This window comes from Thamnophis elegans, chromosome 3, assembly GCF_009769535.1.
Source record: "Thamnophis elegans isolate rThaEle1 chromosome 3, rThaEle1.pri, whole genome shotgun sequence".
Classification (NCBI taxonomy): Eukaryota; Metazoa; Chordata; class Lepidosauria; order Squamata; family Colubridae; genus Thamnophis; species Thamnophis elegans.
The window spans coordinates 40,370,477-40,387,190 of record NC_045543.1 but is presented as its reverse complement, the minus strand read 5'-3'; the positions used below and the strand labels follow the sequence as shown (position 1 = coordinate 40,387,190).

Sequence of the window (16,714 nt, the reverse complement as noted above, 5' to 3'; positions counted from 1 at the left end):
ACTGGTATTCCATCTGGTCCTGGGGTTTTATTATTTTTCTGGTTTTTTCCAGGACTAATTCCACTTCGGCTAATATCTTAACTCGGATATTTATTATATTAACATCATCATACCTCCACTTTTATTTGACTATGATTATTTAAACGTCCTTCATCATAAAATATACCAAGATTTAATACATAACCACATACTGGCATTTCATTTACTTATTTATAAAATCCTCCATTAATATTAAATCCTCATATCCTATTCTAGCTAAACATCCATAATATTTAATACCAAAATTTTCTAATCCTCCTTTCCAAATCCCTGTTTACCATTTATATCCAATTCTCTCATATTGTACTCATAGCATGTATACAATTTATTATCATTATCCTTTCTTTATTTGACTATATCCTATATCATAACATTTTCCCCCTAATAATTAAAACTTAGCTGTGTCTAATTTTATTTTTTATTGTTATTGTTATTAATAACCTTTATATATAGTCCAAAAGTATTTCTAACCTTTCCTTCATGGGTAACGTTCAATATTCATATCCAATTATTACTTATCATAACAGCTCAACATTGTATACATTACTATCATTATCAATTTTTATTTAACTATACATATTGTCACTAAATTTAACTAAGTTTAGCTAGTTTTAAATTATACTCTTCCATCTTTCAACCTGTATCTTTCAATGTTCTGGATTTTCTGTTCGTTGATTGCTAAGGCATTCTGTATCCTTTTAATTTTGTCATCCATGTTTTTGATATTTCCTTTCAATTCTCCCATTTTATTTTTCATTTCTTCATGATTCCTCTTTGTCTCTTCATGATTTGTAGCCATCACTGCTTGTTTTTTCGTCAATGTCTCTTGTATCATCTGTCATCGTTCCGCCTTTCTCCAGCCCCAATGTGCTCTCAATTGATCTTTGATTTGAGGGGGAGGGTGTTGCTGAAGCCAGATTGGGTGTTGTTTTTTTCACTAACTTTACTGAAGTTGCCATTTTTATCCCCCTATTTATCCTTGCCCACAATTGCATATAGATTCTACTTTACTTCTAATTTATCAGCAATATCAATGGTATCAATAATTATATATCTCAATATTTAACAATAATTAACCTTCCTTAATATCACATTTAAATATCTAAACATTCCTATGTATTATTCTATTCTGTTTTTGATCCTTAGTTATTATATATCATAGAGTTATATATCACACTGTTATCTTATATAAATAGATGTCTCTCAATTGTATCAGTTATACAGGTGCTCAATTCTAGTCATTGTTTTTTCTCTCTATATATATACTTCAGCTTATGTCACCGATGGTTTTCTTGCATCAGACTTCACGGTTCAAATTTATAATCCTCTAGGTGTTACCCTCTTCTCAGTATCACTGTTAGTGTCAATCAGTTAATACAACAAGTCCAGCGGCAAAGGGAAAATAAAGGGGTGTGGGTAAAGAAGCCCTCTAATCGTTCCAAAACAGTTACCTCTCTACTGTCTCCAGTACTGTTCCAAGTTCTGAGGAGAATAAATACCGTATATTTGTAAGGTGTCCCCTCCAAAAAGAAAAAGAATTACCTGAATTTATTGTTCATTTTCTTTTATTTTAGAAAAACCAATTAATCAAGGAAAACCTCTGAGCAAATTTGGATCATTTTCTGCAACCTTGGAAAATGAAATCCATCTTTCCTTTAGTTGTTATGGGGCTTCCGGAAAAGCAGCAGGTAAAACATGCGAAAAGGAAAATGTTTATTTATTTTGTGTCATACTTGTTCTATACTATGCTATGTTGAAAGACAATTTTTACAGCAGGCATTACCTCACAAATGGATTTTTAGCATCTTCTCAAAAGTGTTATTTAGAATCCACACAATTCCTGGGAATTTATTAAAATTCTGTTCTGTATTTGTTCTCATAAATTTGTAGCAAAGCAAAAATGAGAGTCAAAAGATATATTCAAATACAAGTTTTTTATGTATTTCTATCCTGTTTTTGTGAGAAATGTTTGGTGGCTTATCTCAGATGTCTGCTGAAGAGAAACAGAATCATTTATCTATTTGATTGAGTAAGATTTCCCAAATTCTCAAGAGTCCTGTCCCTTTGCAGCCCAGCCTATCCTGCACAGATAGCTGGCAAAACTAAAGAGTAATCCAGATAGATCTAAATTACTTTTCATTCCTGTTCATTCATCTGTATTTTCAGCTGCTTCCCATCACCACCTCAGCTCCATGACAGATCATCAGGCATTAGATTCTCATAGGAGGGCAAACCTTACTGTAAACTGCACATGTGAAGAATTTAGATTGCATGTTTCCCCCCCCCCCCCCCCACCCGGTCCATGGGAAAAAATGTCTTCCATGAAAACAAATCCTGGTGCCAAAATGTTTGGGGTCCGCTGCTTTAGACAACTCAAAACAAAATCCAATCCTGGTTTCTTTTCCAGGGTTAAACAGATGCATCCAGATTATAACTGATAAGATAAACTTGGACCAAAGAATCACTGTAAGGCTTTAGCTAATGTCGTTTGCGTTTCAACTGATTAAAAACATTTTTCCAACATGTTTGCCAGGGTACAAATGTTGTTACCAATTTAAAATGTTAACATGAAAGGTGAACAAATTCAAATGCTTGCCTAGGGAGCTATTATATTAATTGCATTCCATTTTATTTAACTGTAAATGAAATGAAATCAAGTGTAGATTTTGTCTTGGCTCATCTATTGCTATTTTGGAATACAGCTCCTAGGATATCACTCAAAGGACATTTCTTGATCTAGAAGTAGCTACACATTTTTGATGTATGTAATGTTCATTCTGTTTCATCAAAATAACCCATTTCCCTTACAGAGGAAACGGATCCTTATTTGGCAACAATTCTGGCTATCCCTTCAGTAAACTTGCCCACTTCGAGTTTTCTTTCCTCGGCTTTGTCTGCTGCTGCTGTTCCTGCTACAGGGAAGGCAAAGCCAGGCAAAGAAAAATCAGCCAAATCCTTACCATCTGCCAAAGTGAGTTCCCGTATGGCAATGAATGTATCACCTGAAGAATCTCCAGTGCAAGACGAGAAAAAGGTATGAATATACTTCATAGAATACAATCATAGGGCTGGAAAGGGGCTTGGAGTCCAACCCCATGCCCAAGGCAGGTAGGTAGAACATAGAAAAGAATAATAGACTTCTAGTCCAACCCCCTGCTCAAGCAGGCGGTCCTATACCATTTCAGACAAATGGTTGTCCAGGCTCCAGTGATGGAGTACTCACAAGTTCTGAAGGCAAGCTATTTCTTTTTCTTTTCTTTTTTTTAGTATATTTTATTTTCATTTTCATACACTCACATGTATACACCATACAGTATTAAACAATAATTGCATCAATTCCTCTTGTCAACAATGCCCCAGAAAATAAAAGCCCAATATACCTCTTCCATTCTCCATACACCTCTTTCTTCCACCACCCTCCAACTTTCTATCTTCCCTCCATCATCCCCCTCTACCCTATTTCCCCTCGCCCTCTACCACTCCTCTCTCCAGATCCGCTCCCCCCCTTCCTTTTCGCCTTCCCCCCCCACCCTCTCTCCCTTCTCTCTCTACCCATCTTTCTTCTTTCCTACTCCTCCTCCCCTTGGTGTATTTCCACTATATGTTAATGTACTTGGCTTATCCTATTTTTAAAGAAAAATTAAAGAAAAACAGTATACATGTGAAGTCACATTGCATTGAGATCTAACACATCGTGTCTAGCCTAATATATATCCCTCCCTCCCCCCACCCTCCCCCCCGACTTCCCAGAACCTGTACACGGTATAGATTTTTAACAAACACAGTGTAAAATCTATTGAGAAAAAAGAAATAAAGAAATTAATAACATCTCTACATTGATCTTAGCTTCTTCTTGCTAAGCTAACTTTAAACAATTTAAATCATTCCTGATCTTAAGCATAGGCTAACTGGAATTTCTTGGTCCCGTATTTATTTTGTATATAGTCAATCCATTTTTTCCAGTCTCGTTTATATCTCTCATTTGAGTGATCTTTAAGATATGCCGATATTTTAGCCATCTCGGCTAAATTTGTAACTTTCAATGTCCATTCTTGAGTTGTAGGCAGGTCTTCCTTCTTCCAGTATTGCGCCACCAACAGTCCTGCTGCCGTTATTAAGTGCAGGACCAATTTAGTCTCTACCGCTGTAAAGTCAGTACTTATACATAACAAAAATAACTGAGGAGTAAACTTTATCCTTCTTTTAAAGATATTTTGCATAATCCACCATATTTTTATCCAAAATGCCTTAACCTTTTGGCAAGTCCACCATATATGGAAATAGGTAGCATCAAGAGAACCACATCTCCAACATTTGGGTTGTAAATTCGGATACATAGAAGCCAGCTTTTTAGGATCTAAATGCCATCTATAGAACATCTTGTAAAAATGTTCTCTCAGGTTTTGAGCTTGTGTAAATTTCACATTTCTTACCCAATTTTTTCCCCATGTATCCAACATTATTGGTTCTTATTATTATTAATTAATATTAATAATTATTATTAATTATCTCATTATTTTGAGCCCACTTTACCATACAATCTTTAACTAACTCTGTTTCCGAATCTATCTGTATTAATACATTATATATCCTCTTTATAGGCATTAAACTTTGATCTCTTATTTGTTTAAATAAGTTGTCCTCAATTTGGACAAAACCAATTTTTTGATCTATTTTCCACCTGGCCTTAATTGCCCATACTGGAACCATGTTTGAACTGCCTTCTCCTCTTTTAATACCTCTAAGGATTTTAATTGTAATGCCCCTCCTTCCAAAATAAGAAGCTGTCTGTAAGTAATTCTATCCTGTTTTTGTGCTATATTTATATTTTCAATTGCATGTCTAGGAATTGCCCACATAGGTATCTTATCATTTAATTTATGTTGATATTTTTTCCAAACCCGCAGTAAAGCATTTCTTAAAATATGACTTCTAAAGTTTTTGTCCAGTTTTTTGTTAAATAACAAGTAAGCATGCCAACCATATACCAAATCATATCCCTCAAGGTTCAGGATCCTATCATTAGTTAAATTGATCCAATCACTAATTACGGGCAACACCACTGCATCATAGTATAGTTTTAACTTGGATAGTTTCAAGCCTCCCCTCTCGCGTATATCTTGCATTATTTTCAGCTTTACTCTCGGCTTCTTTCCTGCCCATACAAATTTATTGATACCCTTCTGCCATTCTAAAAGATTCGCATCTTTTTTAAGTATAGGTAACATTTGGAAAAGAAATAAAAATTTTGGTAAGATATTCATTTTCACTGCCGTGATTCTTCCCAGCAAAGATAAGTGTAACTTCTCCCATTTTTTCATCTCTATCTGTATACTATGCCAGAGTGGTTCATAATTATACTTGTATAATTTCCCATTTGAGATTGAAATATTAACTCCAAGATATTTAACCTTTTTGACTACCTCACATCCTAACATTCCTCCTAACTCCTCCTTTTGTTTAGTATTCATATTTATGGCTAATATTTTCGTTTTCCCTAAGTTTATTTTAAAACCAGACACTTGACCATATTGATTAATCGTATTCATTAAAACCATACTGGATTCCTGCGGTTGTTCCAATATTATGACCAAATCATCCGCAAAAGCCCGCACTCTGTATTCTTGCTGCCTAACCTTAATTCCTTTTAGGCCCTCCAAGCCCCGTATTTTATTCAGTAATACTTCCAAAGTTATAATAAACAATAGTGGGGACAAAGGACAGCCCTGTCTTGTACCCTTTCCAATTTGAAAGGTTTCTGTTAAACTTCCATTGACTATAATTTGAGCTGTTTGCTGTTGATATATTGCTTTGATTGCTTGTATAAAACTATCTCCTATCTGCATTTTTTGCAATATCTTCAGCAAAAATTGCCAATTAACTCGTTCAAAGGCTTTCTCAGCATCCAGAAATAAGAACGCAGCAGGGATTTGATTGTTCTTTCCCAGCATTCTAATGCATTAATAATTAATCTAACATTACTTTTCATCTGTCTCCCTTGTATAAAACCTGTTTGATCAGCGTGTATCAATTGTTGGATAACCAGCATTAACCTATTTGCTAGTATTTTAGTAAACATTTTGTAGTCTACATTAAGTAATGAAATAGTTCTGTAGTTTTTTGGTTGAGTAGTATCTTGATCTTCTTTGGGTATCAAAGATATAAAGGCTGTCTTCCATGAAGGAGGTACCTTACCTTCCATTTGAATCTTATTAAATAATTCTCTAAGAGGTTCTACCATTTCCAGCTGTAAGTTTTTATAGTAAGCCGCTGCCAAGCCATCTGTGCCTGGTGCCTTCCCTGACTTCAACTGTTTAATTACCTGTAAGATTTCCCCCGAGGTTATTGGTTGATTCAATTTTTGCCTGTGTTCTTCTTTAACTAAGGGTATTTTTTCTTTATCTAAGTATTTGTCTATATCTAAACCATTAATTTTATCCCCCTTATACAACTCTGTAAAAAATTCCCAAATGCCTTTTGAATCTCATCCTGTTGAAACACCTCCTTCCCTTTGTAGATCAATTTAGATATATTTCGAATTTTCTTTTTTTTACTAATCTGATAAGCTAACCACCTGCCAGGTTTATTTGCATTACAAAAAGTATTATGTTTTGCATATAACAAACTGGTGGCTACCTGGTCAGAGATCAACATATCAAATTGGGATTTTAATATGGTGATTGCTTCCTTGACCTTTGTGTCGCCTGGATTCATTGTTAACTCCAGCTCTTTCCTCTTAATTTCCTCCTCCAACTCTGTTCGTTTTGCCCCTTGTTTATGTCTATGTGATTTATTTATGTTTATCAATACTCCTCTCATATACGCTTTGCTTGCGTCCCATACAAATTCCATAGGTGTACCCTTATTCATGTTAAAAACAAAGTATTCAGTTAGCAATTTTTTACAATCATTGATATACTTTTCATATCTAAATAAGTTTTCATTCAATCTCCAAGACTTTCTTGTCTGTACCACCTCTCCCAATTTCATCGAGACTGGGTTATGATCTGAAAGGACCCTAGCCGCAATCTTTGTCTTCTTCACCCTAGAAAGCAAATCATTAGTGGTTAATATGAAATCAATCCTAGAGAAGGATTGATGCCTATCAGAAAAAAAGGTAAAATCATATTCCTCTGCATTTCTTTCTCGCCAGATATCTCTCAGTTCAAAGTCGTCCATCATATCAAAAAAGGATTTGGGTAGCTTTGCTCGCATCTTGATGTTTGGACGAGAAATCTTCTTGTCTCTCTTGGTATCTATAACTATTACTGTTGATTAGGAGCATAAATTCCCAGAAGCAATGTCTTTTTTCCTTCTAGGATTAGATCTAACACAATGTATCTTCCATCGGGGTCTGCTTCAATTAATTCAACTTTCATATCTTTTCTTAGGTATACAACTATACCATTTTTCTTTTCCATAGCAGAAGTTACAAAATGTTGACCAAGTTTTGGGTTGATCAGATATTTTTGATCGGTTGATTTAATATGAGTTTCTTGCAAACAAATTATGTCATTCTTAAACTGTTTAAGATAGTGAAATATTTTCTTTCTCTTTTGTGGAGAATTCAGTCCATTGACATTCCATGTTAAAATCTTAGTTGCCATCTTTGGTTACCTGAAGCTTTTTTAGAGCCTCCTGCATGGCCTGTTTAACCTTTGGCCTAGCTCCTCCCATGGCTTCTGGACTTGTTACTGTAACTCCTTGATCGATGGCCGGTGATGGTTGAGGTTGTTGCCTTTTAGCTTGTTTTTCCATTCGTCTAGTAGTCATACGGCTAGGTCTTTGTTCCATGACACCTTGCACTTCTAGGGGGGAGATATGGTCCATCTTATCTGGTAGTTGTGTGGTTTGCTGTCTGTCTTGTCCTTCTTGTGGTCTTTCTCCAGGTCTAGATGGTGCATGGTGTCCAGCCTTCAAGATATTGTAATAAAAATCTCGTACTTTCCATTTGGAGTTGAGACGATATCTTTGTCTATCAAATGTAAATATAATACCAATACCATCTGTACTGTATCTGACGGTTTCTGAGTTCTTCCACTAAAAAAGCATAGTCTCCTGGCTCTTAGCATTTGAGGTGGTATCGCTTTCAAAACAGTCAAATCCTGACCCCCAATTTGGAGCTTGGTGTTATAAGAGTCTTGTAATATCGTGTTTCTTAGCTCTCTTATAGTGAAATATATAACTATATCTCGAGGAAGCTGCTTCTGCTTTGCCACCCAAGAGTTAACGCGATAAACTTTATCGATTTGCCAGTCAAACTTAGACCCCGGTCTTCCCACCAGACAATCAAAAGCTTCTGAAAGAATCTGTTTCAGGTTCTCCTGTTTATCCTCACGCAGCCCCCTTACTCTTAATGCCAGCTCCATTTGTCTGTACTGTATCATAATAATTTCTTTTTCAGCATTTTCAACTTTTTGTTCCACCACCTCTGTTTTCGATGTCAAGTTGGTATTAGCTTCGTTAAGATCCTCTAGACTATCTTCAATTCCAGAAACATGTTCTGTCAGCACAGTTACAAGCCCCAGCATATCATCTTTAATTTTAGCAACCCTGGCATCAATTTTATCATACAAGTCCTGCTTAAGTTCTTTTATATCCTCTTTTATCTCCTCTTTAAAATCTTTAAGGTTATCTTCGACTTTGATAGTCAAGCTGTTAAAAGTTTCCAAGAAAAATTCTTTCGTTAGAAAGTCTCCAGTAGGGGGCATAGAGGGTGGAGGCTGCAACTTTCTACCAGGTATTGGCGATGTGCTTCTGGGGGCTGGAGGGGGTTTCAGATTAGGATTTAGTTTTGAGGCCATTCCAAGTTTTATCTTCAAGCAATTAATCAAACTCTACTGGCCCGCTATGCAGCTATGGAAAGAGGTATTAAATCACCCTTTTATTAACTCCGTAGGACTTTGCAAAAGGTTTCAGAAAAAAAGCATTGTAACGAAACAGCTCAGCATATTCATCGCCATTTTAAGCGTCTCTCTATTAGAAATATATATTAGCAAGATTGATAAAAGAGAGTCTTGTAAAAATGAAACTAATTAGTAAAGAATCTGCTGGCCGGCTATGAAGCAAAGTGAGTCACTCCCTTCCTTTGAAGTTTTATAGCTGTTCTTTACAAGAAGATAAAGAAGGTAAACATTGTTACGGAGAATTCATAGTCGCCATTTTAAAAGCTTTTTTAAATAGCCAAGTTAACGAAGGAAGATCTTGTAAAAATGAAGCTAGAATTTAAATAAACAAATGAAGTTCTCGCATACGAGCTCTGTTTGTATTAAAATCAGATAGTTCAAATGTTGTTCTAAGTGGGAGGATTCTTACTTTGTGCTGCGAAAAGCAGCTGGAGATTCCGGCACGGAGACGGTTCTGCCTTTGGCTGGCCCCCCTCTCTTCGCAGACATAAAAGCTGCAAAGATCAAAAGGGCACTTTGCCCAGCTGGACCTCTCTCCTTCCCTTCTTGCCTGAAGGATAAGGTACCTGTTAGATGTCTGATAGATGATCATCTAAACAGATAACGCGACCAGGAATCCGGGAGCAGCTATGTTAAGCTGCTTCCATCAGCAAGTCCCGCCCAGGTCTGAAGGCAAGCTATTTCATTGGTTGATTGCTCTGACTGTTAGGGAATTTCTCCTTAGTTTTAAATTGCTTCTCTTCTTGGTTAGTTTCAATCCATTGTTTCTTGTCTTGCCTTTTGGTACTTTGAAAAATAGTTTGACCCTCCTCTTCTTTGTGGTAACCCCTCAAATATTGAAACACTGCTATCAAGTCTCCCCTATCCTTATTTTCAGTAGACTAGACAACCCAATTCCTGCAACCGTTCGTCTTATGCTTTAGTTTCCAGTGCCCTAATAATCTTTGTTGCCCTTCTCTGCACTTTTTTCCAGAGTCTCAACATCTTTTTTATATTGGAGTGACCGGAACTGTATGCAGTCTTTCAAGTGTGGTCTTATTAATTAAGGCTTTGTAAATCAGTACCAAAATCATGTGATTTTGATTCTATCCCTCTGTTTATGCAGCCTAGGATTACATTGGCTTTTTTTGCTGCCACTGTGCACAGTTGGCTCATATTTAAGTGATTGTCCACTATAACTCCAAGATGCCTCTCACAGTTACTGGTATTAAGCCAAATTTCATCTAGTCTGTAGCTATACAGTTGATTTTTCTTGCCTAAGTGAAAAAACTTACTTTTATCTATGTTGAATTTCATTTTGTTAGATAGGGCCCAGTATTGAGTCTATCAAGATCTTTTTTAATCTTGAGTTTGTCTTCTGGGATGTTGCTTATACCTGCCAACTTAGTGTCATCTGAAAATTTGATGAGCTCCCCTTTTACTCCCTCGTCTAGATCATTTATGAAGATATTGAAAAATACTGGGCCTAAAATGGAATCTTGGGATACCCCACTACTTACTTCCCTCCATATAGATATAGTTTCATGGAGGATTACATGTTGAGTACCATTTATCAGCCAGTTACAAACACATCTGATGATGGTGCTGTCTATCCCACATTTTTCTAGCTTGCCAAGAAGTAGGTTGTGGACTACTTTAGCACATGCTTTACTAAAATCTAAGTATGCTATATCCATAGCATTTCAATTATCTATTAATTAAGTCACTTGTCAAAGAATGAAATAGGATTTGTGTTATGACTCAGCAGTTATGCTGAGAGTTTTTTCAGCATACAAAATTCAGTGTGGGGATTCAGCAGTTCTGAGCAGTTCTGCTCAGAGTTTTTTCAGCATACAAAATTCAGTGTGGTGATTCAGCAGTTCTGCTGAGAGCTTTTTCAGGATCAAGAGTCATTAGGCATCTGGGAGTGGTTAGAGCCATCAAAGGGGGGTCAGAACAGATTTGTTTGGCATTATCAGTTTTTGATGAATCCATGTTGTCTTCTGGTTATAGCTTTGTTTGCTTCTAGGTATTTGCAGATTTGTTGCTTGATTATCTTTTCCAAGATCTTTCCAGGTATTGATGTCAGGCTGATTGGTCTGCAATTTCCTGGATCTGTCCTCCCCGCTTTGTTTTTTTGAAGATGGGAACTACGTCAACTCTTTTCCAGTTCTCAGGTGGTATCTCAGTGTTTCAAGAACTTTGAAAGATATGTCCCAAAGGTGCTTTTTTCATGAGGCAAGTGGGCTTTCTTGTTTTTTCTTTGAAGATATTTTGCTTCTTATCCAAGAAACTTCTTCACCTCTGACAGGATAGTGGGGAATGGAAGGATTTATTTTCCTTTCCTTTCATTTGCATCCTTTTAGAGGGCCATTGAAGCCTTTGGATGTTTATCTGTGTCCCCAGGATCCCCTGAGTAGTGCTGATGGTTCCTGTAGTCTGCAACTTTTCCCTCTGGAAATCCATTCCTACTCCCTCATCATTCAAAGGGTGTACATTCCAAATTGTATAGCTAAAAGTCTCTAGAGATTCTACATGACCTGGATGACTGAGAATCTCTACAGACTTTGAAAGATACGTTTCAATGGTTCTGAAATCACATCTGCCAGTTCCTTCAGAACTCTGGGATACAGTCTATTAGGACCTGGTGATTTGAATCCATCTAGAGCTGGTAGCTGTTGTCTTACCATATTTTTGTATATTTTAATTTGCATTCTTAGCCTGTCAATTACAGTTCTGTTTTTGATAAGTAATGGGGTTTTTTTGGGTTTTTTTTTTGCATGAAGACAAATGCAAAGTATGAATTAAGCAGTTCTTGCTTTCTCTCTACTCCCCATTATTTATTTGCCATTTTCTCCCATTAATGGAGCTATTGTTTTGTTGACTTTTTTATCCATTTTTATGAGTTGAACGAAACTTGTTTTTATTGTTTTTGACCTTTGTTGCAAGTCTTCATTCAAAGCCTTAGCTTTCCTAGTATCCCTCTTTCCATTTTTGTACTTATTCTTTTTTTCCTCTCAATTGCTTCAGACTTTTTGTGCAACTTTTTCTTGTTTTTCTTATAATTTAAAAAAATTTTAAATTTTCAAAACAAACATCCTTTTTTACATGCTGTAGAAAGTATCAGTTGGTTACAAAAAGACTTTCGTGCATCTCTTCAACAAACAATTCATATTAACTCAAGTATTTTAACTCAGATATTTATACATATTTCCATCATCATATCTCCATTTTCATTTGACTATTATTATTTAAACATCCTTCATCATAAAATATACCAAGATTTAATACATAACCACATACTGGCATTTCATTTACTATTTTTAAAATCCTCCAATAACACTGAATCCTTATGTCTTGTTCTAGCTAAACATCCATAATATTTAATAACAAAATTTTCTAATCCTCCTTTCCAAATCACTGTTTACAATTTACATCCAATTTCCTTATGTTATACCCATATCTATCTATCTATCTATCTATCTATCTATCTATCTATCTATCTATCTATCTATCTATCTATCTATCTTATCCTTATCCCTCCTTTATTTAACTATATCCTATATCACAACATTTTCCCCCTAATAATCAAAGCTTTAACTGTATCTAACTTAGTTCTTTTTTAATTAACCTTTATATATAATCCAAAGGGATTTTTAATCTTCCTTTCATGGGTACCATTCAATATTCATATCCAATTATTACTCATCATGACACTACACATTGTATACAATAGTAACATTATCAATTATTTATTTGACTATATCTATTGTCACTAAATTCACTAAGTTTAACTAGTGTTAAATTATACTCTTCCATCTATCAACCTGTATCTTTCCAGTAGCAAAACAGTCTCATACCTTCTGCCATTTGTGGTGTCAGTCCTCTAATCGTCTCCTTAATCAACTTTGTATGGACTCCTCTTAGCAACTCCTTGCTTATAAAATCTCTCATGTAATCTCGTTGCCCCCCTTCTGCTTCCTTAATCAGCTTATCTTTGATTGTCAGTAGTGTTATCAATGATATTGCTAATTAAATTTCTCTCTTTAATTCCATACATTCTTTTGTTTTTTCTTCTTCTGTATCTTGCCATCTGGGATAAATTTCCCCTCCATTTAGTTCCTCTTTCAGTATTCCGCTCTTTCCATTTTCAAAGACAAACCAATCACCATAAATATCAGCAAATTTAATTTCTTTATATTCATTTTCCAGTTCAATTTTTTGGGTTTTAACCACCACCTTTTCCACTTGATAAGCATCCTCAACTTCTTTATCATATCTTGCTGTTAGATGCTCTAAGTCGTCCAGCTTTTTCTCTGTTCTCTCATATGTATTTGATAGTTTCTGTATTTCTGAGAATATCTTTTGCAGACTTAAGGTTACTTTCTGCTGTTGAAATAGTGCCATTATCTCCAGCTAACAAACACAGCTGCTCTGGCTTGGAAGGTTAATAAAATTAAGCATAGATTCACAATAACATTTTGTTTTCACTTTTCTCTGGTTAAAGATATACAAAGGGACATCTGTATGCTTTCCTTCTTATCACTCTCTATAACCAAGCAGTGAGACCTTGTAGTGCCAAGCCAAAATAATCAGTGAGAAAAAAGAGTGCTTTGTTTTCAATACACAAACCTTCCAGCCTCCGAGTAGCAGTGTTAAGTTGCAATTTTCCTTGTTTTTATCTTTTTTGTATTTCAAGTTTTAAAAAAAGTCAGATTCTTAAATGAGTTAGGAGAACACCCACAGTAATGAAAGAGGAAAATTTTAGTCCATAGGTTACAGAGAATAATAAAAGAAAAGAAAAACAGAAGAAAACTTAATCCATTCGTTTTAAAAGGCTTGCATAAATCCCATCCATGAAGTTAGCATTTAAAACGTAAGATAACCCCCTGTCCAAAACCATTCCAAATTTAATTCTGCCGCTTATTTATTCTGTTCTCCAATTTAAATTAATTTTAAGTTTTTTATAGGCAGTCTCTTTTTAAAATGGTAAAAGTTCCTCACCAGCTGGAAAAACTTTCTCTTTCCGTATCCTTCTGTTTTGGAGCCGTCCCGACTTTGTCAGCCTTGGCTGGATTTTTTGTTGCCGGCTTGAAGAACTTCTCTTGTATCAATCAGGGACTTTGCTATGTCCCTGAGGTCAGCAAGATGTATTCTTCTTGTTCACCGTCTCTTCGGGATGTTTAGGTCCAATTGGACCACCCAGCGGCAAAAGTATCGGCTGCAGTCTCGGAGCATCGAGACCACACATCCGTATCATCGCGACGTTGGCTCCTCCCTCCCTTGGTTTTCTTTTTTAGTGGTATTGAATGAGACTGGGCTTTCATAATTGTATTTTTCTCAGTTTTCCAAGCTTGAGTTGATTTCCCTTTAAGATTTTCATCCATAGGATCCTCCCCAAGCTTTCATCCATGAGATCCTTCCCAAGTTTGTTAAAATCAATCTGAGATGCTGTTTTGATTATGTTCTGTTGTATTGAATTCTAATATGGCATGGTCACTCTTCCCTAGAGTTCCTGCAACTTCAATCCCCTCTATTACTTATTCTCTGTTGGTAAATATATAGCTGTCCCTGTAGTTGCGTCCTTTACCTTTTGGATAATGAAGTTGTTAGCAGGTCAGGAGCCTGTTTGATCTCCTACTTGTTGCAGAGTGTGTCTCCCAGTTGATGTCAAGGTAGTTAGTCCCCCATTAGTACCGTGGTATGTTTCCTACATACAGGTAGTCCTCAACCTATGGTTACCATTGAGTGAGAAATTTGTTAAGTGAGTTTTGCCCCATTTTATGACTTTTCTTGCCACGTTTGTTAAATGAATCACTGCAGTTGTTAAATTAGCACGGCTGTTAAGTGAATCTGGTTTCTGCATTGACTTACTTGTCAGAAGATTGTGAATGGTCATCACGTGACCCCGGGACACTGCAACCATCATAAATATGAATCCATTGCCAAACATCCAATGTCAATCACATGATCATGGGGATGTTGCAATGGTTGTAAGCTGGAAATGGTCTGTGCTTTGCAGCCAAGCAACCATACCAAGTTACGGTAAAAAAAAATTTTTTTAAATGTATTACATAAAAAAATTCTTAGATACTATGGCAAGCAATTGACAAGCACAGAATCCAAAACCAATAGAAAATTATTCTCAAAATATTTAAATGCCTTTGCTAATGCTAAAATTAAATTAACACTTGGCAAAAACTTTTCAGAGATTTTATGTACTAGTGCGCTATTCTATTAATCCTTAAAGCTATTAATCACTATGGAGAGCTGAAATGTTTGTAAATGCTTTTAAATACATTAGCATTTTTTGCTTCTTTTCCATACTGTAGTCCGAAAGAAATGAGCCAATCCAAAACCAAGCTGTTCCCGAAAGCCGTGTTTTCAATACTTTGAATGTGTCTTCTCCAAATGGATTGGTACTTACCTTTATTGGTCAAAAATTCTCAGGTTGGTTGAATAAACATTTTTTTTTACAAAAACTATTGTGCTGTTAATGTTCCATCAGGGTTAGGTAATGAAAGCTCTTATATTACTTCTTGAATACTGAAGGTTTTAGTCCACACAAAAAGAAACAGCAATATTAGCTTTGGTGACTAAAATATCCTCTAGTAAGCAAATTGAAGGCAAGCAGGAAATATAGTAAATGTATGATGAACCAGGATCTACTGAAGTTTTTAGTTCAACTATGTGGAGATGGTGACATATTTTCTATTAAAGCTCTGAATGGAAAGTACCCCAATTCAGCTAGAATGAAATTACATATAAGGATATCTGAATAAGGAAAAATTCACATTTTATCTTCTAAATCAGAATTCTGGCCTGGGATGGTTTTCCCTACAATTAAAAAAATGTCATATCCATTTTATTGCTGAAAAGTCTTTTATTTTACTGTGGTGGCATTCTGTTCAATGTATGATAACAAGTGGAGCTAATGGCACTAATGGTAAAAGTATTAATTTGCAGGATTAAAATAGATATGAATAGAGCATTTGTAGTATTACATTTAAAATTTGAACTACTGCCTTTCCTCTCTGACTGAGGTATACCTCAGTCAGATGAGGTATAAGGTATACATTTGGGTCAGTGTTTGTATCATACTTACTGGGTTTCTAGGTTTAACATTTTGTAACTTTGGAAAGGCCCATAAGTTTTCATATACTACTTTTACTGTAATCATTTTAACTGACTAACAAAATTATTTTGATATGTAAAAGGTGAGGAAAAAGGAGAGAAAGACAAAAATGATGATGAAGACAGCAAAACAGATGAGACTAAATCAGGTGAAGTCAAGCTGGAAGAAATCAAAACAGAAGACAGCAAAGAAAAGCAGGCTCAGCCCCATGAACCTCTAGCTAAAGACAATGGAGACAAGACCATCAATGCCAAAACCAGTGTTGAATCTGGAGCAGATCTTACCATCAAGAATGAGATTGCCATGGACAGCAAGGCTGAGATGGAATCAGAGGATAACAGTATGGACAAGGAATCTCCTTTTGAAATATTTATTAGGCAGAGCTATCCACAAAGAGTAAAACAGTTGCAACTTCAGAAAACAGTGAAGAAACCAATAGAGCAAGAAGTATCCAGAGTAATAACACGACAAGGGACTGTTGTAAAGTACATGATAGATGGATCCACTCAGGTATATTCATTTAGTGTTGAATGTAAGTTTACTTTTTGTTACTGAATTAAATCCTCACTGAATCATAAAACCCTTCGCCTTAAATAATGATAAGGTATTGTATATATCCCTGCATGTTATGTTTTTTTCTGTTTTAATTATTGTT

At 35.6% G+C, this 16,714-nt stretch overlaps 1 protein-coding gene across 1 annotated transcript in view; it reads left to right on the top strand.

Moving 5' to 3' along the window:
* The window catches only part of SPAG17 (sperm associated antigen 17), a 120,145-nt gene that overhangs the window by 57,339 nt on the left and 46,092 nt on the right, over nucleotides 1-16,714 (top strand). Inside the window, exons 25-28 of the mRNA XM_032213155.1 lie at nucleotides 1,614-1,727; nucleotides 2,850-3,073; nucleotides 15,257-15,374; nucleotides 16,142-16,569. Coding sequence (XP_032069046.1) covers nucleotides 1,614-1,727; nucleotides 2,850-3,073; nucleotides 15,257-15,374; nucleotides 16,142-16,569 — 884 coding nt within the window. The remainder of the gene's footprint in view (nucleotides 1-1,613; nucleotides 1,728-2,849; nucleotides 3,074-15,256; nucleotides 15,375-16,141; nucleotides 16,570-16,714) is intronic.